We start from the raw sequence: 25614 nt of genomic DNA, 5'->3' as shown, positions 1-25614 counted from the left end.
TGAGCTGAAGGCAGAGGCTTTAACCCACTGAGCCACCCAGGTGCCCTGAAATGAACAGTTTTAAAGTGTTCATTGTAATGAACTGGTTTTGGTTTTTTAAGGCAATGAATTTCCAAGGGAGGTTAAAGTATCTTCATGGACAGAACAAGAAAGGGAAAGACGGATCGCTACTTCCCCCGCAGCTGGCTTTGTTCGCAATAGCGACTCCCCTTCAGCCGCCGTCCATCCTTGAGATCCGGACCAAAAATTTCATCTTTAGAACCAAACACAAACTAGACTTTACACCTACTGCTTGTGATGCCAAGTAAGTAGAACTCTTGCAGTTTCATTTCACTAAATATATATTTTGTTGCAGTAAATCTCTTAGCATGTACGACATAGAGTGTAGCTTATAATGCTTGTTTGTTATTATGTGAGCTGTTCCTTCTTACTCTCTCAGTATAGGCTTTTAAAGTAATTTCATCAGGTATATTTTTATATATATTATATATATATAATTTATATTATTTTATATATCAGTATAATTTTTTACAATACTTGTCACAATTTCTGTATCATAGAGATGATTTGCTTATATTGGTAAGATTCAGTATCCTCATGACTTTTATTGTTGGTTTGTTTTACATTTTTAAAACATACAAACTTTATTTGATTTTTAGCCCTAGGAGTTTAGCAACTTCCCGAAAACTATGAAGTGGACTGTGATAGTAGCCTTCGTATCATATAAAAAATGTATCATTGTTTTTCTTCTAATACGGGATTGCAGACAAGTTTTAAAAATTTTGCCCCTCAATATGGAGTATAAGCATTGTCCATTTTTGTTAAAGATTTTGTTTTATCTACGTAATCTGTTCTGTTAGATTTATCTTTGACCGTGCTAATTTTCATTTTCTTTATTCAGAAGAAAATCATCTAAAATTGAAATTAGCAGCCATAAACAGAAGAAAGTAGTTACATGAATGAGATTGACTGCTTGTACCTGCTAATGTAAAATTCTGAATGTCAAGGGAAACATAGTGCAGAAAATTGCATATAACCAATTTCTTCTATTTTTTTAAACAGAGGAAAACTTGTTTTAGGCTATACTGAAGCAGAGTTGTGCATGAGAGGATCAGGATACCAGTTTATTCATGCTGCTGATATGCTTTATTGCGCTGAGTACCATATACGGAGTAAGTTGTATTTCCTTACAAACATGCCTGAAGACTGGCATACATTCTTGTACATACTTCAGAGTATTACATACAGTGTTTTAGGCAACGATTTGAATAAACTTACACTCTGTGTCATACCATTATGATTAATCTAAATTACACTTGTTATTAACTGCTGTACACCTGCCACACAAGAATATATAGTAGCTTAACTACTTTGAAAATGACCTTTTTCCTAGGTGACGTGATTGGAAGTCTATATACCTAATTAAAGGTCATACAGCACGAAAAAAAAAAAAAAAAAAAAAAAAAAAAAGAAAATGACCTTTTTATCCAACGTTTTTCTCCATTTTAATAGTATTTTAATGGTATCACTAATTTATAAATCTGCTAGTATATATTAATATTTTATTACACAATTTTAAAGCATCAATGACAGAAATGTTCCCTTTTTAAAATGAAAATAATTTTTATCTTTTTATTTTCCCCAAACTGGATACTCTCTCTCTAGTTTCATGTGTTAGCAGAATTTTCTGACCTAATCATCCCTTTAACCTACTGAATAATAAATTTAGTCTGAAACAGAAAAAAACAGTTCTGAAGAACTGCTTGCATGCATTTTAATATGTTGTGTTTAAAAGTTGTCAAGACATTTATCATCTTTGGTGATAAATGAAATATATTCAAAAATATATTAGGCTTTGCTTCAGAGATTTTCTTTAATATGTTGATTTTGGTTTTGATAATTTTTGTATTTGATTTTAGTGATTAAGACTGGAGAGAGTGGCATGATAGTATTCAGGCTTCTTACCAAAGATAATCGATGGACCTGGGTTCAGTCTAATGCACGCTTAGTGTATAAAAATGGAAGACCAGATTATATCATTGCAACTCAGAGACCTCTAACGTAAGTATGCAGACAGAATGTTTCACATCTTCATTTTATTTTTAATAACACTTTGGTTTATAAATCCTCTTACATGTAAACTTCCAAATAAATTCTATGAGAATTTTCTAGCAAGTAAAAACTGAAAAGATAATCTGTATAGAAAGAAGGCATAATGAAGGACATTGACAAGAAAGAATTGACAAACGTTACTGAACAACTAAATATATAGAATTATAGAAATAAACAATGAAAACTTTAGGGTTTTACTCTATGAAAGAATGAAGAAAAGCTAGTGCCAAGTGAGAAATAAAGAATGCTGTGTCTACTATATGCTTTCTAAGCAAACAGTAGTTTCTAAGTTTCTTATTCTGTAAATGAGTGTTTTGTCAAATACCATACTGCAAATATTTTCTCCACTCTAGAGAGCTGATGTTTGTATTTGCCTTGAGGTAAGTATCAACATTGATAAATTTTTTGAAAAGGCCATCTTTTCCCTGCTATACTGTGTTTTAATTAGGGGATTCTGTCTGTGGTTCTGTTTCAGGGTTCCAGGAGTCTAGTTGTCTTTTTTCACACCAACAGCACATGGTTTTCATTGCTCTGTCTTTATAGTAAATCTTGATCTCTCAGTGTATGCTCTCCATCATGTTTGTTGAGGATTTTTTATTGTTCTCCTTCAAGATTGTCCTCTCTGTTCTTTATCCTTTTTATTTCCATATATATTTTAGAAATCAGTTGTCACTTTTCACCAGAGTACCTGTTGCGATTTTGAATGGAATTACATTGAAACTATAGCTTATTTTGGGAGAGTTAACAGCTTTATAATATTTTTCCAACCTGTGAAGATGGTGAATGTATGTATGTATACAGACATATGTGCGCATGAGTATGTACCTATCTTTGTTTCAATAATGGGTTGTATTTTTCCTACCCGAGTCTTACATATTTTTCTTAATTTTACTTCTAGATATTTGGTCTCTTGTGATAGTATTCTAAATGCTCTATGTGTATAACAATTCCTAATTGTTGATTTTTTAAAATATTGGCTTGTATTCAGTGACCTTTGTAAAATCCACTTTTTCTCCTAATTTGTCTGGATTATTCCAGATTTTCTAACACATACTATGTATGTAATTTTTTTCTTTTTAATCTTCAGACATTCGTTATTTCTTAAAATTCCTTTATTGCACTGGTTAGGCCCTTAGTAAAATGTAATAGAAATAATGATACCAGGTTTCATTTTGTCTTCTTCCAAGCCTAAGAGAGAAACCCTTTAATATTTTACTGTTGAGGATGATGTGTGTGGCAATGCTTTCTTTTGCTATTTATACATACATATTTTTTTTAATTTAAAAGTTTTCTTTCTCTCAAGTTTACTAAATATTATCATGAAAGAGTATTGAATTTTGTCAAATACTTCCTCTGAATTCATTGTCATGATGATTTTTCTCTTTTGTACTCTGTTTTCTTTTTACTTAAGACCTATAGTGATTAGGAAACATTTCCTGATACTAGAAATTTGTGCTTTATCTCTTAATATTGCTAGAAGGCCATTGTTTTTAGTCTTCTCAAGGATCCAAATTTGTTGATTTTTCCTATTTTATGTTTGTTTTCTACTTCATTTAGGTCGTCTTCTTATTTCCTTCCTTCTCTCTTTGGGTATAATTTGCTATTTTTCCAACCTTTTCTTTAAGTTATTGATTTCCCTTTAAGTACAACTTCAACTATAGTCTTAATGTTTTCATAGGTCTTCTTTTTTCTATTTGTGATTTGTTTAGAAATATAAAGTGGTATGTACTTTATACATTGGGGATTTTCTAGTCTTTTTGTTACTGAATTTTAGGCCAATTTCACTGAAGTTAGACAACATTCTCTGATCTCATCTCCTTGAAATCTGTGGTAGCTTTTTTTTATTTTAATTTTATTTTTTTTAAACATATATATTTATCCCCAGGGGTACAGGTCTGTGAATCGCCAGGTTTATACACTTCACCGCACTCACCATAGCACATACCCTCCCCAATGTCCATAACCCAACCCCCCCAAGCCCCCCTCCCCCCATCAACCCTCAGTTTGTTTTGTGAGATTAAGAGTCATTTATGGTTTGTCTCCCTCCCAATCCCATCTTGTTTCATTTACTCTTCTCCTACCCCCTTAACCCCCCATGTTGCATCTCCTCTCCCTCATATCAGGGAGATCATATGATAGTTGTCTTTCTCTGATTGACTTATTTCGCTAAGCATGATACCCTCTAGTTCCATCCACGTTGTCGCAAATGGCAAGATTTCATTTCTTTTGATGACTGCATAGTATTCCATTGTGTATATATACCACATCTTCTTTATCCATTCATCTGTTGATGGACATCTAGGTTCTTTCCATAGTTTGGATATTGTAGACATTGCTGCTATAAACATTCGGGTGCACGTGCCCCTTCGGATCACTACGTTTGTATCTTTAGGGTAAATACCCAGTAGTGCAATTGCTGGGTCATAGGGTAGTTCTATTTTCAACATTTTGAGGAACCTCCATGCTGTTTTCCAGAGTGGTTGCACCAGCTTGCATTCCCACCAACAGCGTAGGAGGGTTCCCCTTTCTCCACATCCTCACCAGCATCTGTCATTTCCTGACTTGTTAATTTTAGCCATTCTGACTGGTGTGAGGTGGTATCTCATTGTGGTTTTGATTTGTATTTCCCTGATGCCGAGTGATATGGAGCAATTTTTCATGTGACTGTTGGCCATCGGGATGTCTTCTTTGCAGAAATGTCTGTTCATGTCCTCTGCCCATTTCTTGATTGGATTATTTGTTTTTTGGGTGTTGATTTTGCTCAGTTCTTTATAGATTTTGGAAACTAGCCCTTTATCTGATATGTCATTTGCAAATATCTTCTCCCATTCTGTCAGTTGTCTTTTGGTTTTGTTAACTCTTTCCTTTGCTGGGCAAAAGCTTTTGATCTTGATGAAGTCCCAATACTTCATTTTTGCCCTTGCTTCCCTTGCCTTTGGCGATGTTCCTAGGAAGATATGGCTGTGGCTGAGGTCGAAGAGGTTGTTGCCTGTGATCTCCTCAAGGATTTTGATGGATTCCTTTCTCACATTGAGGTCCTTCATCCATTTTGAGTCTATTTTCGTGTGTGGTGTAAGGAAATGGTACAATTTCATTTTTCTGCATGTGGCTGTCCAATTTTCCCAACACCATTTCTTGAAGAGGCTGTCTTTTTTCCATTGGACATTCTTTCCTGCTTTGTCGAAGATTAGTTGACCATAGAGTTGAGGGTCTATTTCTGGGCTCTCTATTCTGTTTTATTGATCTGTGTCTGTTTTTGTGCCAGTACCATGCTGTCTTGATGATGACAGCTTTGTAATAGAGCTTGAAGTCCGGAATTGTGATGCCACCAACTTTGGCTTTCTTTTTCAATATTCCTTTGGCTATTCGCGGTCTTTTCTGGTTCCATATAAATTTTGGGATTATTTGTTCCATTTCTTTGAAAAAAATGGACGGTACTTTGATAGGAATTGCATTAAATGTGTAGATTGCTTTAGGTAGCATAGACATTTTCACAATATTTATTCTTCCAATCCAAGAGCATGGAACATTTTTCCATTTCTTTGTGTCTTCCTCAATTTCTTTCATGAGTACTTTATAGTTTTCTGTGTATAGATTCTTAGTCTCTTTGGTTAGGTTTGTTCCTAGGCATCTTATAGTTTTTGGTGCAATTGTAAATGGTATTGACTCCTTAATTTCTCTTTCTTCTGTCTTGTTGTTGGTGTAGAGAAATGCAACTGATTTCTGTGCATTGATTTTATATCCTGACACTTTACTGAATTCCTGTACGAGTTCTAGCAGTTTTGGAGTAGAGTCTTTTGGGTTTTCCACATATAGTATCATATCACCTGCGAAGAGTGATAGTTTGACTTCTTCTTTGCCGATTTGGATGCCTTTAATTTCCTTTTGTTGTCTGATTGCTGAGGCTAGGACTTCTAGTACTATGTTGAATAGCAGTGGTGATAATGGACATCCCTGCCGTGTTCCTGACCTTAGCGGAAAAGCTTTCAGTTTTTCTCCATTGAGAATGATATTTGTGGTGGGTTTTTCATAGATGGCTTTGATAATATTGAGGTATGTGCCCTCTATCCCTACACTTTGAAGAGTTTTGATCAGGAAGGGATGCTGTAGTTTGTCAAATGCTTTCTCAGCATCTATTGCGAGTATCATATGGTTCTTGTTCTTTCTTTTATTAATGTGTTGTATCACATTGATTGATTTGCGGATGTTGAACCAACCTTGCAGCCCTGGAATAAATCCCACTTGGTCGTGGTGAATAATCCTTTTAATGTACTGTTGAATCCTATTGGCTAGTGTTTTGGTGAGAAGTTTCGCATCTATGTTCATCAAGGATATTGGTCTGTAGTTCTCTTTTTTGATGGGATCTTTGTCTGGTTTTCGGATCAAGGTGATGCTGGCCTCATAAAATGAGTTTAGAAGTTTTCCTTCCATTTCTATTTTTTGGAACAGTTTCAGAAGAATAGGAATTAGTTCTTCATTAAATGTTTGGTAGAATTCCGCCGGGAAGCCGACTGGCCCTGGGCTTTTGTTTGTTTGGAGATTTTTGATGACTGTTTTAATCTCCTTACTGGTTATGGGTCTGTTCAGGCTTTCTATTTCTTCCTGGTTGAGTTATGGTAGTTTATATGTCTCTAGGAACGCATCCATTTCTTCCAGATTGTCAAATTTGTTGGCGTAGAGTTGCTCATAGTATGTTCTTATAATTGTCTGTATTTCTTTGGTGTTAGTTGTGATCTCTCCTCTTTCATTCATGATTTTATTTATTTGGGTCCTTTCTCTTTTCTTTTTGATAAGTCTGGCCAGGGGTTTATCAATCTTATTAATTCTTTCAAAGAACCAGCTCCTAGTTTCGTTGATTTGTTCTATTGTTTTTTTGGTTTCTATTTCATTGATTTCTGCTCTGATCTTTATGTTTCTCTTCTCCTGCTGGGTTTAGGGTTTCTTTCTTGTTCTTTCTCCAGCTCCTTTAGGTGTAGGGTTAGGTTGTGTACCTGAGACCTTTCTTGTTTCTTGAGAAAGGCTTGTACCGCTATATATTTTCCTCTCAGGACTGCCTTTGCTGTGTCCCACAGATTTTGAACTGTTGTGTTTTCATTATCATTTGTTCATTTGTTTCCATGAATTTTTTCAATTCTTCTTTAATTTCCTGGTTGACCCATTCATTCTTTAGAAGGATGCTGTTTAGTCTCCATGTATTTGGGTTCTTTCCAAATTTCCTCTTGTGATTGAGTTCTAGCTTCAGAGCATTGTGGTCTGAAAATATGCAGGGAATGATCCCAATCTTTTGATACCGGTTGAGACCTGATTTAGGACCGAGGATGTGATCTATTCTGGAGAATGTTCCATGTGCACTAGAGAAGAATGTGTATTCTGTTGCTTTGGGATGAAATGTTCTGAATATATCTGTGATGGCCATCTGGTCCAGTGTGTCATTTAAGGCCTTTATTTCCTTGTTGATCTTTTGCTTGGATGATCTGTCCATTTCAGTGAGGGGAGTGTTAAAGTCCCCTACTATTATTGTATGATTGTCGATGTGTTTCTTTGATTTTGTTATTAATTGGTTTATATAGTCGGCTGCTCCCACGTTAGGGGCATAGATATTTACAATTGTTAGATCTTCTTGTTGGACAGATCCTTTGAGTATGATATAGTGTCCTTCTTCATCTCTTATTATAGTCTTTGGCTTAAAATCTAATTGATCTGCTGTAAGGATTGCCACTCCTGCTTTCTTCTGATGTCCATTAGCATGGTAAATTCTTTTCCACCCCCTCACTTTAAATCTGGAGGTGTCTTCAGGTTTAAAATGAGTTTCTTGTAGGCAACATATAGATGGGTTTTGTTTTTTTATCCATTCTGATACCCTGTGTCTTTTGATTGGGGCATTTAGCCCATTTACATTCAGGGTAACTATTGAGAGATATGAATTTAGTGCCATTGTATTGCCTGTAAGGTGACTGTTACTGTATATTGTTTCTGTTCCTTTCTGATCTACTAGTTTTAGGGTCTCTCTTTGCTTAGAGGACCCCTTTCAATATTTCCTGTAGAGCTGATTTGGTTATTGCAAATTCTTTCAGTTTTTGTTTGTCCTGGAAGCTTTTAATCTCTCCTTCTATTTTCAGTGATAGCCTAGCTGGATATAGTATTCTTGGCTGCATGTTTTTCTCGTTTAGTGCTCTGAATATATCATGCCAGCTCTTTCTGGCCTGCCAGGTCTCTGTGGATAAGTCTGCTGCCAATCTAATATTTTTACCATTGTATGTTACAGACTTCTTTTCCCGGGCTGCTTTCAGGATTTTCTCTTTGTCACTAAGACTTGTAAATTTGACTATTAGGTGATAGGGTGTGGACCTATTCTTACTGATTTTGAGTGGGGTTCTCTGAACCTCCTGGATTTTGATGCTTGTTCCCTTTGCCATATTGGGGAAATTCTCTCCAATATACCTTCTTCTCCCCTCTCTCTTCTTCTTCTGGAATTCCAATTATTCTAATGTAGTTTCGTCTTATGGTGTCACTTATCTCTCAAATTCTCCCCTCGTGGTCCAGTAGCTGTTTGTCCCTCTTTTGCTCAGCTTCTTTATTCTCTGTCATTTGGTCTTCTATATCGCTTATTCTTTCTTCTGCCTCATTTATCCTAGGAGTAAGAGCCTCCATTTTTGATTGCACCTCATTAATAGCTTTTTTGATTTTAGCTTGGTTAGATTTTAGTTCTTTTATTTCTCCAGAAAGGGCATTAGTATCTTCCATGCCTTTTTCAAGCCCGGCTAGAACTTTGAGAATCTTCATTCTGAAGTCTAGATCTGTCATATTACCATTGTCTGTATTGATTAGGTCCCTAGCCTTTGGTACTGCCTCTTGTTCTTTTTTTTTGTGGTGATTTTTTTCTGCCTTGTCGTTTTGTCCAGATAAGAGCATATAAAGGAGTAAGTAAAATACTAAAAGGGTGGCAACAACCCCAGGAAAATATGCTTTAACCAAATCAGAAGAGACCCCAAATCGTGAGCGGGCCGAAAGGGGATAAAAAGAGTTTCAGAAAGAAAAAAAAAATTAAAAAAAGAAAACGAATAAAGAAGATATAAAAATGAAAAAATACATATATATTAGTTAAACTGGTTAAAAAACGTTAAAAAAGAAAAGGGTAAAAGTTAAAAAAATTTGGCAGAAGAAGAGAAAAAAAATTGAAAAAGAAAAAAAAATTAACTGCAAGGCTAAAGAATCATGGGGAGAAAGCCATGAGTTCTGTGCTTTGCTTTCTCCTCCTCTGGAATTCTGCTGCTCTCCTTGGTATTGAAACTGCACTCCTTGGTTGGTGAACTTGGTCCTCTCTGGATTTCTTGTTGATCTTCTGGGGGAGGGGCCTGTTGTAGTGATTCTCAAGTGTCTTTGCCCCAGGCGGAGTTGCACCGCCCTTACCAGGGGCCGGGCTGAGTAATCCGCTCGGGTTTGCTTTCGGGAGCTTTTGTTCCCTGAGCGCTTTCCGTAGAGTTCCGGAGGACGGGAATGAAGATGGCGGCCTCCCAGTCTCCGGCCCGGAGGAGCCGAGAGCCCGGGGCCCCACTCCTCAGTGCTCCCTCAGAGAACAGCGCCCAATTACTCCCGTCACCCTGGCCTCCGGCCGCGCTCCGAGCTGACCGAGCCTGCGACCGGTTCAAGGTAACCCCGAGCTGAGAGCTCACTTCTCAGCTCTGTCTCTGTAGCCGGCTTCCCCGTTCTAATACCTGTAAGCTCTGCGACACTCAGACACCCCGATCCTTCTGTGACCCTGCGGGACCTGAGGCAACGCTGACCCCGTGTGGGCTTCACCCCGGTTAAGCCTCTGGATCGATGTCCCTCAGCGGAACAGACTTTTAAAAGTCCTGATTTTGTGCTCCGTTGCTCCGCCGCTTGCCGGGAGCCGGTCCCTCCCCCCGCGGTCTATCTTCCCGTCGCTTTGGATTCACTTCTCCACCAATCCTACCTTTCAGAAAGTGGTTGATTTTCTGTTTCTAGAATTGCTGTTCTTCTTCTCTTTGATCTCCCGTTGGATTTGTAGGTGTTTGCAGTCTTTAGATAAGCTATCTAGCTGATCTCCTGCTACCTGAAGTAGTCTCAGCCTGCTACTTCTCCGCCATCTTGACTCCTCCTCTCCTGTGGTAGCTTTTTTATGATCTAACATATGGTCATTGTTGGTAAAAATCCCATGTGCTTTCATTAAGAATGTATGTTCTATTGCATGTACGGTGTTCTTCATGTATCAGTGGTCTAGTTTGTGTTCATATTTTTATTATTTGAGTTTTGTATTTGCTTGTTCTGTAAGTTATTAAGAAGTTAATTGTTGCATTTTCTCATTACTAATGAGGCAGGACGTCTTTTTATATCTTTCTAAGGCATTTTCCTTCCGTGAATTTTCAGTTCCAATCATTTGCCTGTTTTGTACTGGGTTGTTTGGCTCTCTCTTGGATGTCATTGGAGCTGTTTACTTAATAATATGGATATTAAATTGTATATATTTATACATATACTATAGTATAAATATATGAAATTATAAATATGGCATATTTTCTCCATGCCTTGAACTTGATTTATGAATTTTTTTGCCATGCAAGGTTTTTAATTTTTCGGTCAGTTACACCACAATTTTCCTTTAGAGAGTCTACTAAGTTTTTTACTTAGATATGACTCTGCCCACTCAGATTTCTAAAAATTTAAGTATAATTAACATGCAATGTTAGGTTAGTTTCAGGTGTACAACGTAGTGATTCAACAATGTGTTATACATTGTGCAATGCTCACTGTAAGTGTACTTACCACCTGACAGCATATAAAGTTATTACAGTATTATTGACTGTATTCTCCATGTTGTACTTTTCATCCCCATGATTTATTATACCTGGGAGTTTATACCTCTTAATCCCATTCATCTGTTTCTCGCATCCTCCTACCTCTTTCCTTCGGACAACGACCAGTTTATTCTCTGTATTTGAGACTGTATGTGTTTGTATGTGTTTGTATGTGTTAATTTTGTTTTCTAGACTCCACATAAGTGAAATCATGTATTTATCTTTCTCTTATTTCGTTTAGCATAATTCCCTCTAGGTCCACCCATGTTTTCACAAATGGCAAGATTTCATTCTTTTTTAAGTCTGAGCACTATACCATACCTTTCATGTAGTGATGCACACTAGGTTGCTTCCATAATTCAGTTACTATAAATAATCCTGCAGCAAACATAAGGGTGCATTTCTTTTCAAAGTAGTGTTTTCATTTTCTTTCGGTAAATACCCAGCAGTGGAATTACTGAATTGTATGGTATTTCTGTTTTTAATTTTTTGAGGAACCTCCACACTGTTTTCCACAGTGGCTGTACCAATTTACAATCCCATCAACAGTACACAAGGGTTCCCTTTTCTCCACATCCTCAACACTTGTTACTTCTGGTATTGCTGATTTTAGCCATTCTGACAGGTGTGAGGTGATACAGCATGGTAGTTTTGATTTGCATCTCCCTGATGATGTTATGCTGATAATCTTTTCATGTGTCTGTTAGCCATCTGTAGGTTTTCCTTAGAAAAATGTCTCTTTGCCTCCTCTTTTTAATCAGATTGTTTTTGATGCTGAGTTGCACAAATTCTTTATATATTTTGCATATTAAGCCCTTATTGGATATATCATTTGCAGGTATTGTCTCAAATTCAATAGGCTGCCTTTTCCTTTTGTTGGTGGTTTCCTTCGCTGTGCACAAGTTTTTTTTTGTTTTGTTTTGGTATAGTCCAAATTGTTCATTTTTGCTTTTGTTTTCTAATTTCTTCTACTAGTCTCTTACAATCATATGTATATTGTCTGCAGTTACTTTTATTTCTGTAGTGTCTGCTGTTTATTTCTGATTTTTTTTTCCTTGTTCCTGGCTAAAGGCTTATCAATTTTATCTTTTCAGAGAATCAGCTCTTGGTCTCAATAATCTTTTTTATTATTTTTATAATCTCTATTTCATTTATGTCTGCTCTGATCTTTATTAATCTCCTTCCTTCTACTAACTTGGGTTTCTTCTGTTCTTTTTCTAGTTGCTTTAAGTGAAAGGTTTTCTTGAACTAGGCCTATATTGGCATAAACTTCTTAGAACTCTTTTGCTATGTCCCACCATTGTGTTTCCATTTTCATTTGTCTGTAGAGAATTTTCTTTTTCCTTTTATTTTCTTGGTTGACCCACTGGTTGTTTAATAGAATGGTGTTTAGCCTCCACGTGTTTGATTTTTCTAGTCTTTTCCCTTATAACTGATTTCTAGATTCATTAAAAAAATGCTTGATTTCTGTCTTAAATTTATTGAGCCTTCTTTGTGACCTAACATGAACTTGGAGAAAGTTTCATGTGTGTGTTTTGCTTCTTTTGGATGGAATGCTGTGTGTATACAAGAAGTCCATCTGGTCTAAGGTATCATACAAAGCCAGAGTTTCCTCATTGATTTTCTGCCCTAATGATCTATCCACTGATGTAAGTACAGTGCTGAGGCCCCACTACTATTTTATTACTGACAATTTCTCCTTTTAGGTCTATTAATGTTTACTTTATATATTTTAGTGTTCTTATGCTAGGTACATAGATGATTACAATTATTGTATCTTTTCTTTGGATTGATCCCTTTATCATTATGTAATGCCCTTATGTCTTGCTCTAGTCTTTGTTTTAAAATCTATTTTGTCTGGTAAATATTGTTACCCATCCCCCCTTGTTTCCCTTTCATTTGCATGGATTTTTTTTTTTTTTTCCCCATCCCTTCACTTTTAGTCTGACTTTGCGCTTAGGTCCGAAGCTAATCTCTTGTAGGCAGCATATTGAAGGATTTTTTTTTTTTTTAATCCCTTCAGTCACCAATCTTTTGAGTGGAGCATTTAGGCCATTCTGTAATCAATAGGGATGTACTTATTGCCATTTGTTCATTTCTTTTCTTATTGTTTGTGTAGTTGTTCCCTCTTCCATATTTTCTTGCTCTCTTCCCTTGTGATTGATACCTTTCTTTAGTGTTACACTTGGATTCCTTTCTCTTTTTTCATGTGTATCTAATATACATTTTTAGTTTGTGAGGACCTTCAGATTCACATATAACACCCCAAGTATATACCAGTCTATATGAAGTTTGAACATGTCATATAAGCACTATATGTACTACCCCTCCCATTCTTCCATCTTTTGCAATTCCCTAATTTTATAATTGATTTTACCACTTTTGTCTTTTAACAATCATAAGGTTAAATCAATAATTTACAAATGATTGATTGATCAACCTCTACTATAGGTTTCTCAGTGAAATTTTTTCCTTGCAAAATTTTCTTCTGCTTATGCTTTATTCTTTTTTTACTTAAAGCACTCCCTTTAACATTTCTTATAAGGCTTGCTTAGTCATGATGAATTCTCTGAGTGATAACCTTGTTGGGTATTCTTGCCTATAGGTTTTTTTTTTCTTTTCAGCATTTTGAATATCTCATGATGCTCCCTTCTGGCCTGCAAAATTTGTGCTGAAAAAGCAGCTGACGGCCTTTATGGGGTTTCCTTTGTATATAAGTAGCTGCTGCTACTCTTGCTGCTTTTAACTTTGATAGGGCTTGGTGTGGAGCTCCTTGGGTTTATTGTTTTTGAGACGCTCCTTGATGCCTGTTTCCTTCCCCAGCTTAAGGAATTTTTCAGCTATAATTTCTTCACATATGTTCTCTGCCCCTTTCCTCTCTCTCTTCTACTGGGATCCCTATACTGTGAACATTCATGTGCTTGATGTGGTCACAGAAGGCCCTTAACTCATCCTCTTTTTCTTTTTGCTGTTCGACTTGGGTGCTTTCCATTGCCCTGTCTTCTAGGCCGGTGATCTATTCTTTTGCATCTCCTACTATGTTGCTGATCTCGTCTATTTTTCATTTTCGTTATTGTATTCAACTCTTATCTCTTTGTTGAACTTCTCACTGAGTTCGTCCATTCTCCCAATTACCTTGAAGTCTTTTCAGACTATTTAGTTTGTTACTGCTTTTGCCCTACTCTTTTATTTGGAGCATATTCCTCTGCTTTCTCATTTTTGACTTGCTAATTAGGTAAAACAGTTCCTCTCCCAGTCATGAAGGACTAACCTGTAGGAACCTCTCCTATGTAGATTGCATGTCTCTGGCACCTTTCACGGAGTGACGGCTGCTGTAGTGGGTACAGAATCCTGGATTGTTCTGCACAGGGGGCACCCTGGCCAGGATGGTTAATTCTTAGTTTATTTTTATATTTGGATCTTTATTCCATTCAATTTATTTTTTCTGCAGGATGTCAGGGATGAACATTTGAGTGTGGAAATAATGACTGTACTAAGTTTTGGGGCAAATTCTAAATCACTTCAATTTGTCTATAAAGTTTTATAGCACTGGTCATTAGGAAAAATGTATGTCAATATTAAGTTCATGCTCCCTACTATCAAACTCCATTAGAGTGGATTTTGCTTGCTGTTTTTCTTTTAAATTTTTTATGTTAAAAACTTTTCCTAATATATACCAATTTCTTTATACCCAATTTTAGAGAGGAAGAAGGAACAGAACATTTACGAAAGCGAAATACGAAGTTCCCTTTTATGTTTACTACTGGAGAAGCTGTGTTATATGAGCTGACCAGCGCCTTCCCTCCTATGATGGATCCCTTACCAATAAGGACTAAAAATGGTACAAGTGGCAGAGATTCTGCTACCAAATCAACTCTCAGTAAGGATTCTCTCAATCCCAGTTCCCTCCTGGCTGCCATCATGCAACAGGATGAGTCCATTTATCTCTATCCTGCCTCAAGTAGCACACCGTTTGAACGAAATCTTTTTAATGAACCTGTGAATGAATGCAGTAATTGGCAAGACACTGTCACACCAATGGGAAGTGATAGTATCCTGAAACATGAGGAAATAGGTCATTCTCAAGAAATGAACCCAACACTCTCTGGAGGTCAGTCAGGGCTCTTTCCAGACAACAGAAATAGTGACTTGTACAGCATTATGAAACAGCTAGGCATTGATTTTGAAGATATCAAACACATGCAACAGAATGAGGAATTTTTCAGAAGTGACTTGTCAGTTGAGGATGACTTCAGAGATATTGACATAACAGATGAAATCCTGACATATGTCCAGGATTCTTTAAGTAAGCCTACCTTCGGGTGCTCGGATTACCAGCAGCAGCAGTCCGGGGCACTGAACTCAAGCTGTATGGTACAAGAGCACCTGCGGCTGGAACAGCAGCAGCAGCTACAGCCCCACCAAAGCCACAGAGCAGTGGAGCAGCAGCAGCAACTCTGTCAGAAGATGAAGCACATGCAAGTGAACGGCATGTTTGCCCAGTGGAGCTCTAACCCGCCCGTGCCTTTGAGTTGTCCTCAGCAAGATCTACAACAGTATAATGTCTTTCCGGACTTAACTGGAACCAGTCACGAGTTTCCCTACAAACCAGAGATCGATCCTGGGCCATACACACAGAACTTGATTCCCTGTCATCAGTCTGTGTTACCACAGCATTCCAAGGGGACACAGTTAGACTTCCCCATAGGGAATTTTGACCCATCCCCATACCCTACTACTAATTTAGACGATCTTGTCACATGTTTACAAGTTCCCAAAAACCAAACACATGGACTAAATCCAGAGTCAACCGTAGTAAGTCCTCGGTCCTGTTATGCCGGGGCCATGTCCATGTACCAGTGCCAGCCAGAACCGCAGCCCAGCCATGGGGCTCATATGCCCTACAACCCAGCAATGCCGGCTCCACAGGCATTTTTAAACAAGGTAAGGGTTTTAGCAGATTCTGAATAAACCCTTTCTAGGATTCTTCTCACATTAGAAATACATAAGAGTTATAAACTTTTTATGTCGGTGACTACTTTTTTATAAGCCAGGATTTTTCCAGTATTGCTATATTACTAATACTAATAGATTTTTTTTTTTTTTACCTGAATTGTAAAGGAGAAACAAGTCAAGGGCTAAGGCAACGTGAATATGTCCCTAAGTTACCAGGTGAAGTTAGTGAAAAGTTTTTGTTTAGGATCCTTGGGTTTCTCTTTCTTCTTTTTAATTATATGTCCTTTAAAAATTCAGAGTTCAAAAATATATTTGCATTTTTTTAAAGTAATTTCTCTAGGGGCACCTGGGTGACTCCAGCTCTTGATCTTGACTCAGATCATGATCTCAGGGTCACGAGATTGAGTCCGGAGTTCCACTCCATGCTGGGTGTAGAGCCTGCTTAAGATGCTTTCTCTCTCTCTGCCCCTCCCCAGCCCCTTACACTCATACCCTCTCTCTCTCAAAAAAAAAAAAAAAAAATTTTTTTAAGCTCAATCTTTTTAAATGGGTTATCATCAGTATAGTTGTGCTTTCTTCAAATGCTTTTGTCCTTGGTGATCCCTGAATTCCGTCCTCATTTCCTCAGTATTCTCTGGCAGTATGCTCATGTTATCTGCCAGACCCTCAGTTTATCCTTTAAGATGGAATGTTTTCTTCTGACATTTTTAAAAAAAGCCTAACTCATTGGTTTTCTCTCATGTGGTCGAACTTGAAACTGTATTTTCATTTTGTTTTTTAAATTTTTATTTTTTTTAAGTAAGCTCTATACTCAACCTGGGGCTTGAACTCACAACCCCGAGATCAAGAGTTACATACTCCACTGAGCCACCCAGACATTAAAGTGTCATTAAACTCTACTGGCAATCACACTTTAGTAATCACTTAAAAAAAAAAGTTAACAATGATGATAGCTGCTCTCTATGGCTCCCTGGGAATGTAGGTTTACATTCATGCTTTTCCATTAGAAAATATTTAGTTGATTTTAAAGTTTAATTAAGTAGGCTTCTGAAGAAAATCCTGATCCAAATTAAGTTCACTGGTCTCTATTTACTGTGTATTAAAGTAATAGATTAGCAACAAAGATTCAAGTTCATATTTGTAATCATTTTTTTATGACATCTTTCAGACATTTGGTCTGTAGATGAGCTTTGTAGTAGGAAACAGCAGTGGAAGTTTTTCCTTTGATATATGTCCAGTATATCCTCCTTCCCAACATCCTTCAATTACCTCAAAATTTAGTTTTCGGTTACAGTCTACCTCACAACCTTGCTGTGATGTGGCAATAGGTGGGTAACTTGAGTAAACTGTTGACAAGCTGATCATTGAGTTTAATTTTTAGTTAATCATAGTTTAAAATTTCATTACCACAGGTTCTTCATTTTCTCCCTCTACTTGGTATTACTTCTTGATGAACAGTAAGGTAATAGGAAATCTCTGGACCTGTATATTCCCCCAGGGAAGTTTTAAACTTCCCTATGTGGTTCACATTATGTTTCTATTGGACAGCACTTCTTATGACAACATATTGAAAGAGAATTGCTGACATGCATCGTGTTATGACTGATAAGAGTCATTTATTCAAAGCTTACCATTCTCTGCACAGTAGTGGCTTCCATTTGAAGACACCACATGGCTACCATTCATTGAAGACCTAGATAATGTGACTTTTACTGTATATTTAATATATGTTCTGGAGGACATTTTAAGTCTAATGTTAACATCAAGCCTAATGTTACATAGGCTTTATTTGAAGCAACTGAAGGTATGATTTCAACCTATTTGAAAGTTTCCACAACTTTCATGATATACTAAAATACAAAGGTTCTAGAATACAAAGGTTCTAGAATCTATAAAGCCATACTGAACTCTCCCCCCGCCCCCAAGAGCATTACGGACTAATTAGACTAATTTTATTGTAAGAGGATGAGAGCGGGAATTTTATTTGGGAACTTAATCTGTAATTAGGACCATTTTAATAGTACTTGTTAAAAGCATGTAACAAAAAATTGGTTTCAGAACTCCTACCCCTTTCTATAATATTTTAAGAATATTAAGACATCTCCATCAGAGCTGACCTCTTAACGGGAAAGTCCTAGTTCCTTAATTTTGAATGCAGTTCATTCATTGGTACCCAGAACTTGACTGAGATGAAAGCTGGGTAAAGCAAACCTATTTATGTCAGAAAAATATAACTGTGAGTCATAGCTGGTATTCTCTGATCCGTCAGTTCCTATCCAAACCAAAGGCAGTTTGTTCGTCAAATACTCTTCTAATGTATGGAATGCCACATCTGAGCTGAGACCAGTGTAGCACACATCTGTACCATCTAATGGAGAAGCCAAAGGTTATAAATGTAACACATAGTATGGGCTCGGTTGGTCTTCACTGAATGACTTAAAATGTAGCAACGGTAAAGAATTTGAAGTTTAACTATGCCAGGCAATTATTTTACAAATGCATTTCACTGTACCATTTAGTGGCTTAAGATGCTTGAAAGATCTAGTCTAATTGATTGCATTGCTATTTTTGTTTTGCAGTTTCAGGATGGAGGAGTTTTAAGTGAAACCTACCCAGCTGAATTAAGTAATATGAACAACACTCAGACTCCCACACATCTTCAGCCCCTTCATCACCCATCACAAGCCAGACCTTTCCCTGACTTGACAACCAGTGGATTCCTGTAATTGCAAGTCCATTTTAAGCACCTTGGGTTTTGGATGAGTTTGCAGAAGATTACAGAACAATGAAACTGTCAGTGTTGGTCATCAGCAAGTTTACATGGAGGCACTGTTGTGTGTTTTTAAGAGTTAAAAAAATTACCAAAAATACATATCCTACAGTCATTAAAATAGAAAGTGTGCTGCCACAGAGGCTGAGATTCCATCTCTATGTCACGTGGTTCGGAGAACCAGAGAATATACAAAACTTACTTAGGGGAACTTTAGGACACTCTTTAAAAAGTATTTCATTTTTTTCTCCTGACAAATTTCTGAGTTTTCAACTTCTAAGTTATCAAAACACCAAATACAAAATTAAACTCCTTTTATCTTTAGCTTCGGCTTGTATCTCAGATATTAAAGTAAGTGGTTTGGTGCTGTTATAAAAGATAATCTCAGTGCTTCCCTCCTTCATTTTTAATGTAAGTGCCTCACATTTTTTTATACCTGTAACACTGTAGGATGTATATTTGATAGAAAATATACTTTTTTAAATAACATTCTGCACACAAATATTATTTGTATTTCTTAAATTCAGTCATTTTTATTATTCCAAGCATGTTTTAACTGCACTACTCACCCACTTTCTTCAGGAAAAGGGCAAATAATGATTAAAAAGGTATTTATTTTATAATCTAGTTGCTTCTAGACTCTAAATGTTGCTCTGTGCCTTATGTTGAAAAATTTTGGAAGTCAAATGTGTTTCCAAATTATAAACATTTAGACCGCAGCACTAAAATTTCAGCAGTGTTTTCAGATGAAAGAGATATACTACCGTTTACCTTTACTAAAATCTCCATGATCGTTGAATGTTGCAATGTGGAAAATCTGCTTGAATGCAACGGTGTTTATTAACTTGCAGTGAGAAGAAGTAGCTTTATTTCTAGCTCTTTAATTAATCCCCATTTCAATGTGTATAAAACTATTAAAAAACTATTAAAAACTATTTTAGATCTAGAATGAGCTTTAAAGTATAGTATATTGACTTTATAAATTTCACTTCTTAGTACAGTGGAAACTGTTTTTCTCATATTTGAGGAGTGTTAAGATTGAATATAGCAATGTTTGATGCAAAGTATTGTTATGAGTGAAATGAATGGTGAATTTATAGTGAACAAAATTATTTGTAAAATATTTTCAGTCATTCATTTAAAAAGTCTATACCATACATATGTACCTAATTTGGGTCTTACATATTTTCTCGGTGTGTCTTTTTAAGACATCATATAATGAATTTTACTTCTGTATTAAGACAACCATGCAGTTGTCTAAACTTCAAACATGTTGTTTACATGATATAATGACTTATTATCAGTAAGGCAAATTAATCACCCTACTAACTTTACCGTCCTCAGGTTAATTTTTTTTAAAATACCCTTTTATTTAAATGTGACACCTGAAGGGCAGACACAGATTGCATGTATAATATAAAAACATTACAGAATCTCAAGCTGAGATGTAGTATTAAAATACAATATTTTTCATTTTTAGTAAATTAATGTATATAAAAGTGGCCTCAGATGAAAAATGTCAGTTCTATGCATTTTCAGTCAAAATTTTCAATCTGTAGAATCAATTTAAATGTTGAAAAAAACCAAAATTATTTAAAACATTTCATAATTTGTTTTCAGCATGAGGTATCATTAAAGATTTAGACCAGGGTCTGCATTAATATTCCATTTTTTTACATTTAAGCCTTTCGTTAAGAGTCTTCATGTAACCATTTCTGTTAGTCTTTTCCACGTTATTGGTTGAATTATTTAGCAGAAAAATAGGATTTTAAATTGTGAGTAGAATAACAGTTATGCACTTATACAGTTATAAAATGTAAAGCAATAGTGTATATTTTTATCATATAAAATGACTAAAATGTACCTAATAAAATCACATTAAACCAAGTACACTTTTGTCTATATTGCTAAACCAAGTACACTTTTGTCTATATTGCTAAACCAAGTACACTTTTGTCTATATTGCTAAGTGCCAAACAAAGGATGCTCTGTGTGTACCTGCTCTAACGAGGGATTCGTTTCTATATGATGTGCACTTCGGAGGATATGGATGTGTCTAACTTGAACTTCTCCAATACCAGATTGTTCTTAGAGTATCTCAAGATTTGCCAGTGTTCCAGTGTATTAGGAAGCTTTCAATCATTAGTATGCACCAACTCCTTTCTCAGTATTACCAAATTCTATGTAGATGTTTTCATAGCTTTTCTCTTTTCTTCAGAACGTTACTGCTTACCTATGCCATGCATATGTTTTTGTTTAAAATATGATTTATAACATCCTTATTAAAATTGTATACAATAATATATGGTAATAAAATAATCACTAAGTATAAATAATATGTTTTAATGTAAATTCTTTCTGGTCCATATAGAGGAAATGAGCATGTTAGAGTATTCTAACTATGTTAGCTGAAAGCAATCTACACTATTTAAGGATACATTAAACAATAATTTATAAACTTATTAGGTTCTGCCCCTGGATATTTTAGCCTTCACCTGAATTTATATTTTTTATAAATCACTCTTCAAATAACTTCATAGATTAAAGTACTCCTGAAATAGAATGTTCTTTTAAATCTTGTATTAGTGTTATGGATATAGTGATATTAATAGCTCAGATTAAATTTTAAAATTCCATTTTCATATTTTAAGAATATTTGACAGATTTTTAAAACAACTTGTCATGTGCTTAAATTAGAGTAAGTATGGCTCAAGCCTATATCCTCCAACAGACACAAATTAAACTCCTGACTGTTAAAACATTCACCAAGAATTCTGCGGTTAGAATTACTTGAAGAAAAAAGCATGAGAAAATGAAGTCTTCATTCTAACATTTTTTTTACGTTAGTCTTATGTTCAGCCTTTCTAATTATTAGGTTCATGTATCAAGATGTTGACAAAAATCCCTAACAAGTTAGTACCATACTTAATTGTGAACATTTTAGAAAGACTGAATCTTTTACCCAAGGGTGACATAAAATAATGACTTTTAACCACGTGACTTGAGAACATCCAATACAAATCCAGATAATCATCTTTCTCATCCTTGCTTTCACTCACATGGCTTCTGTTAGCAGGAATGACTTCAGCTCGCCTTTCACCACGCCTACCACACACTGACCCGGCAGTTAGCTACTCACAGGACTGGGTAGATACACCTCACTATTCTTCCCCCAGTGCCTGCAGGTGACCTTGCTGGCAGTTTTACTAATAAAATTGCAACCACCAAAACCACTCGCACAGCTCCAGGGTGCCTGCAACTTCAGCTCAACCCTCTCACTGTCCTTGATCTCTGAGGCTCATCTCTGGTATGTGAGGAGAGGCGCCCCCAACTCCCAAGGTGAAGGCCCTTCCTTTCCAAGCCTTGTGCACAGAGCATCTACATTTCGCCGTCCAGTCTTGGCTCTCCCGCTCTATAAACTTCCCTGGGTGCAGGTTCTCCCTCTGTCCTGGAAAGAACTCACTTGACCCTGCCACGTTTTCTTACTAAATTATTTTCCTCTTTTCTCTAAAACAATTTTTGATCTCCTGAAATTTGGTTTTATTCTCCACCCTTCTTTTACACTGCTTTGTGGAAATTCACTTCATTCCCTCCTTGCTGTAAGCTGATTTGCTGTGGCCCAGCAGCCAAATTGAGCCCTCAGTGAACTTTTTTCCTTCCTTAGTTTCTGTGATACTTAGTTTCCGCAACCTCCTATCACTCCTTCTCTTTCTTTTTTGCGCTACTCTCCCCACTTCCCATTTGGCAACGGGCTTAGTTCTGACCATTTGTGATTTTGTTTCTCTTTATACTGTACCTTTGGAAACACATGTATTCTGCAATCCCTGCCTTTATGAATTGCTTCCAAATCTGTTACTCCACCTCTAAAAAAGGGGGTAAAAGACACCTCATAACTGACTGACATTTGTGGAACATCCTTTTTCTCTGAAAATGTAGCAAAGCTAAGCACACAGACCCTGGAGTCACTTTCCAGGCTTTCCACATGTATGATAGGAATTGTTGGGAAGGTTTGTTACTCTCTGAGTCAGAGTTTCTACAAAATAAGGGTAATGGTAATACCTGCCTCCCTGAATTGTTGGAGGACTCAATCAATAATTCGTGTAAAAATATTTAGTTCCCAATGGCCAAAACTGGAACAATTTGACCAACAAATAATAGCATTGGATTAAAACCTAAAGAATAAATATCCATGAGTCCATCTTCCTATATATAAGTGATTAAATACATAAATAAGTGAGCAAGAAGGGATAAATCTTCCTCATGAAGAAGCCCGAATATTTGTAGATACGATACTTTCCAATCAATGGAGATTAATACCTCCTCCTCCTGGGTAGGGACTAAACTCAAGAACTTGCTTCCCAAGAACAAGAGTAGAAAAAGGGGGTGACATCATGAGTTTACTTTATAGAAATCTGGCAAGCACTGCTTAATGATGGAGGTAGGCATCACCAATGGTTGAGTCATTGAGGCCTCTCTAAAGGAGGCTATGACACACACACTTATGCTCTATGATAGCTTCAGAAACACATAATCCCAGTCTAATTATGAGACAATATCAGACAAGACACAAATTGAGAGACATTCCACAAGAACTCCTTGGAGTATTCTTTAAAATGTAAAGGTCAATGAAAGCAGAGATGGAGACACTATCACAGACCACAGGAGAGGAAGCAGGCATGGTGACCTAATACAGTATGGTGTCTGGGACTGCATCCTGCCACAGCAAAAGGACACAGCTGCAAACAAGTTTGGGTCCAGCTGCACAAAGAAGGCAACAACCACAGAAATCCCAATAAAGTTTCACAGTGTACACGACTATGAACTAATCTCCTAGTCTCACCCACGTCCCGTGGCTATGGGAGACATAAGTGTTAGAGGAACCTGAATATAGGGCATATAGGAATTCCAGATTTTTGCATCTCTAATGTAGATCTAAAATTACTCCAAAATAGTTGATCTAAAAATCATTTTCCTATTTAAAATAAACCACATCATTTGTTGATTGCCACATAGGAAGTCCTCTTTCCCTGTGATAGTTAAACAATCTCTTCTCAGTCAGAGGTAAATCTTGCCCATGACACCAATCCTTCTCATTCTGTTTCACTGATGATTTACTGACTATCTTGGTTTTTAGTCTCCAGTGTTCCTTTCCACTTTTACCTCCTTACCAATGATCCTCCTAGCCTTATTCCTGAAACTCCTACACATCAACTACGATAGTCTACTTCTCCATGCCAGGCGAGGACAGCCACAAATCAGACTTGCAACGTTTGTGAATGCCTTATCTCCGTGAAATTGAAATTTCCGTTTTTAATCACTATCTTCTCTTCTTTCCCAATCCTGTCTTCTTTGATTACCTAGCCCTTCTGTCTCTAGTGATCTCCAGTCCCCAAAGGGCACATTATTCTTTTTTAGTCCATCAGTCTGGACCTCACTTTCAGGAGTTCAGCAAAACTACCGCTTGTCTCCTGGAATTGCTCACTTCCTTATTCGTAATGGCCACTCCAATCCATAGCCCTCGACAGAATACCTTCTTTTCCTCGTAAGCTGGAAAAAGTGACAATGCTGAAGTAATTGGCCTCACCACAAACTCTAACCATGCTTATGGCAGAGACTGACAGTTACCAACATTAATAGCATTTCCCCTGCCTTCTTAGTCGGAGAACCCCAGCTTTATTCAGATCACACTGAGGGAAAGTGGCTACATTTTCCAGCCTCCTTCATAGAGAGGCTAGCTAATGTGAGTTTTGGCCAAATACAGGAAAGCAACGTGTGTGTGATACTTCCAGAAAGTCTGCTTAAAGAGACCCAATGTGAAAGCAAGGAACTTCCATTGTCTTTTTCCTTTCCTCTGCTAGCCAGCGCATGGCATGTGACAAAGACAAGAGCAAGCAGCTCTCTTGAACTGCAGAAAGAGAAGTGGGAAACTAGAAAGGTAAAGCAAAACTAGGATGAGCCAGAGCTCCTCAAGTTTTGGAGCCACAAAACCACCCCATCTGCCTACCTCTGGACTCCCTCCCTCCTTTTCTCTCCCTCTCTCTCTCTCTCTCTCTTCCTTTCTTCCCTTTCCTTTCTTCTTCTTTCTTTCTAGAGAGCACATGTGCTTGGGAAGGGGGAGTGAAGCAGAGGGAGAGAGAGAGAAAGAATCTTAAGCAAAGAATCCATGCTGAGTGTAGACATGGGGCTCAATCTCACAACCTGAGACCATGACCTGAGCAGAAATCAAGAGTTGGACATTCAACTGAATGAGCCACCCACGTACCCCCAGACCTCTTTTACAATAAAAGATAACTAGACTTCTAACACAGTTAACTCATCTCTCTAATATCTACCCCACCCCCCCACTCAATAGCATCCTCATTTTCTCTCACTACCATGACAATCTCTCTAAATTGACTGAAAATAGTCTGATTCAAACTTCAGTTTTCCACTCTTTGACTTTTACATTTCTTTCAACCATCCTCTCAGATTTCCCTTATTCCATTTTCTCACATCTTCAGGGCACTGGCTTCTTCAGCATACGAGCATAACCCATTCTCTTCTAAGAAAAAGAAATCAAACTACTCTCATTCTCTTGTTTTGTGTTCATTAATTTATATCTGAATAGAGCAGCTAGCTCAGACTCATTTGCTTTACTTCATCACGGACCTCTTATGAAATCTTCATGCTCTGAATTTCATGATTCCCAATTTCATGTGTACAAATGTGCTATGGAGTCACAAAGTTTATCATCCTTGATACTTTCTTTCCTTGGGTTCTATAAGCTTATACTTGATTTCCTTGACTTCTGCTGACTCTTGGTCCTGCTCTTCCACTTTCTGTAACTCTACAGACCTCTCTTCTGAGGTCCTGCCCCAGATTTTCTATGGTGTATTTTGTATAATAGATAGTATAGTCTTAAATACCCTACCACTACATTCAACTGTCTGAATGAACCATGTTTCTTCCTAAGTCTGGTGA

At 36.9% G+C, this 25614-nt stretch overlaps 1 protein-coding gene across 3 annotated transcripts in view; it reads left to right on the top strand.

Moving 5' to 3' along the window:
• The window catches only part of AHR (aryl hydrocarbon receptor), a 55223-nt gene extending 36501 nt beyond the window's left edge, over positions 1-18722 (top strand). For 2 of the 3 annotated variants that reach the window (XM_032873845.1, XM_032873862.1), the window contains exons 7-12: positions 102-304; positions 1063-1172; positions 1920-2061; positions 2466-2492; positions 14630-15872; positions 18464-18722. In XM_032873845.1, the coding sequence (XP_032729736.1) occupies positions 102-304; positions 1063-1172; positions 1920-2061; positions 2466-2492; positions 14630-15872; positions 18464-18610 (1872 nt within the window). In that variant the 3' untranslated portion in view covers positions 18611-18722. The remainder of the gene's footprint in view (positions 1-101; positions 305-1062; positions 1173-1919; positions 2062-2465; positions 2493-14629; positions 15873-18463) is intronic. The other variant, XM_032873852.1, reaches the window with a different exon arrangement.
• Positions 18723-25614: the final 6892 nt, after the last annotated feature.

The sequence above is a fragment of the Lontra canadensis genome, unplaced genomic scaffold (assembly GCF_010015895.1).
Source record: "Lontra canadensis isolate GAN:19392208 unplaced genomic scaffold, GSC_riverotter_1.0 scaffold2, whole genome shotgun sequence".
Classification (NCBI taxonomy): Eukaryota; Metazoa; Chordata; class Mammalia; order Carnivora; family Mustelidae; genus Lontra; species Lontra canadensis.
This window is presented reverse-complemented; position numbering and strand designations above follow the sequence as displayed.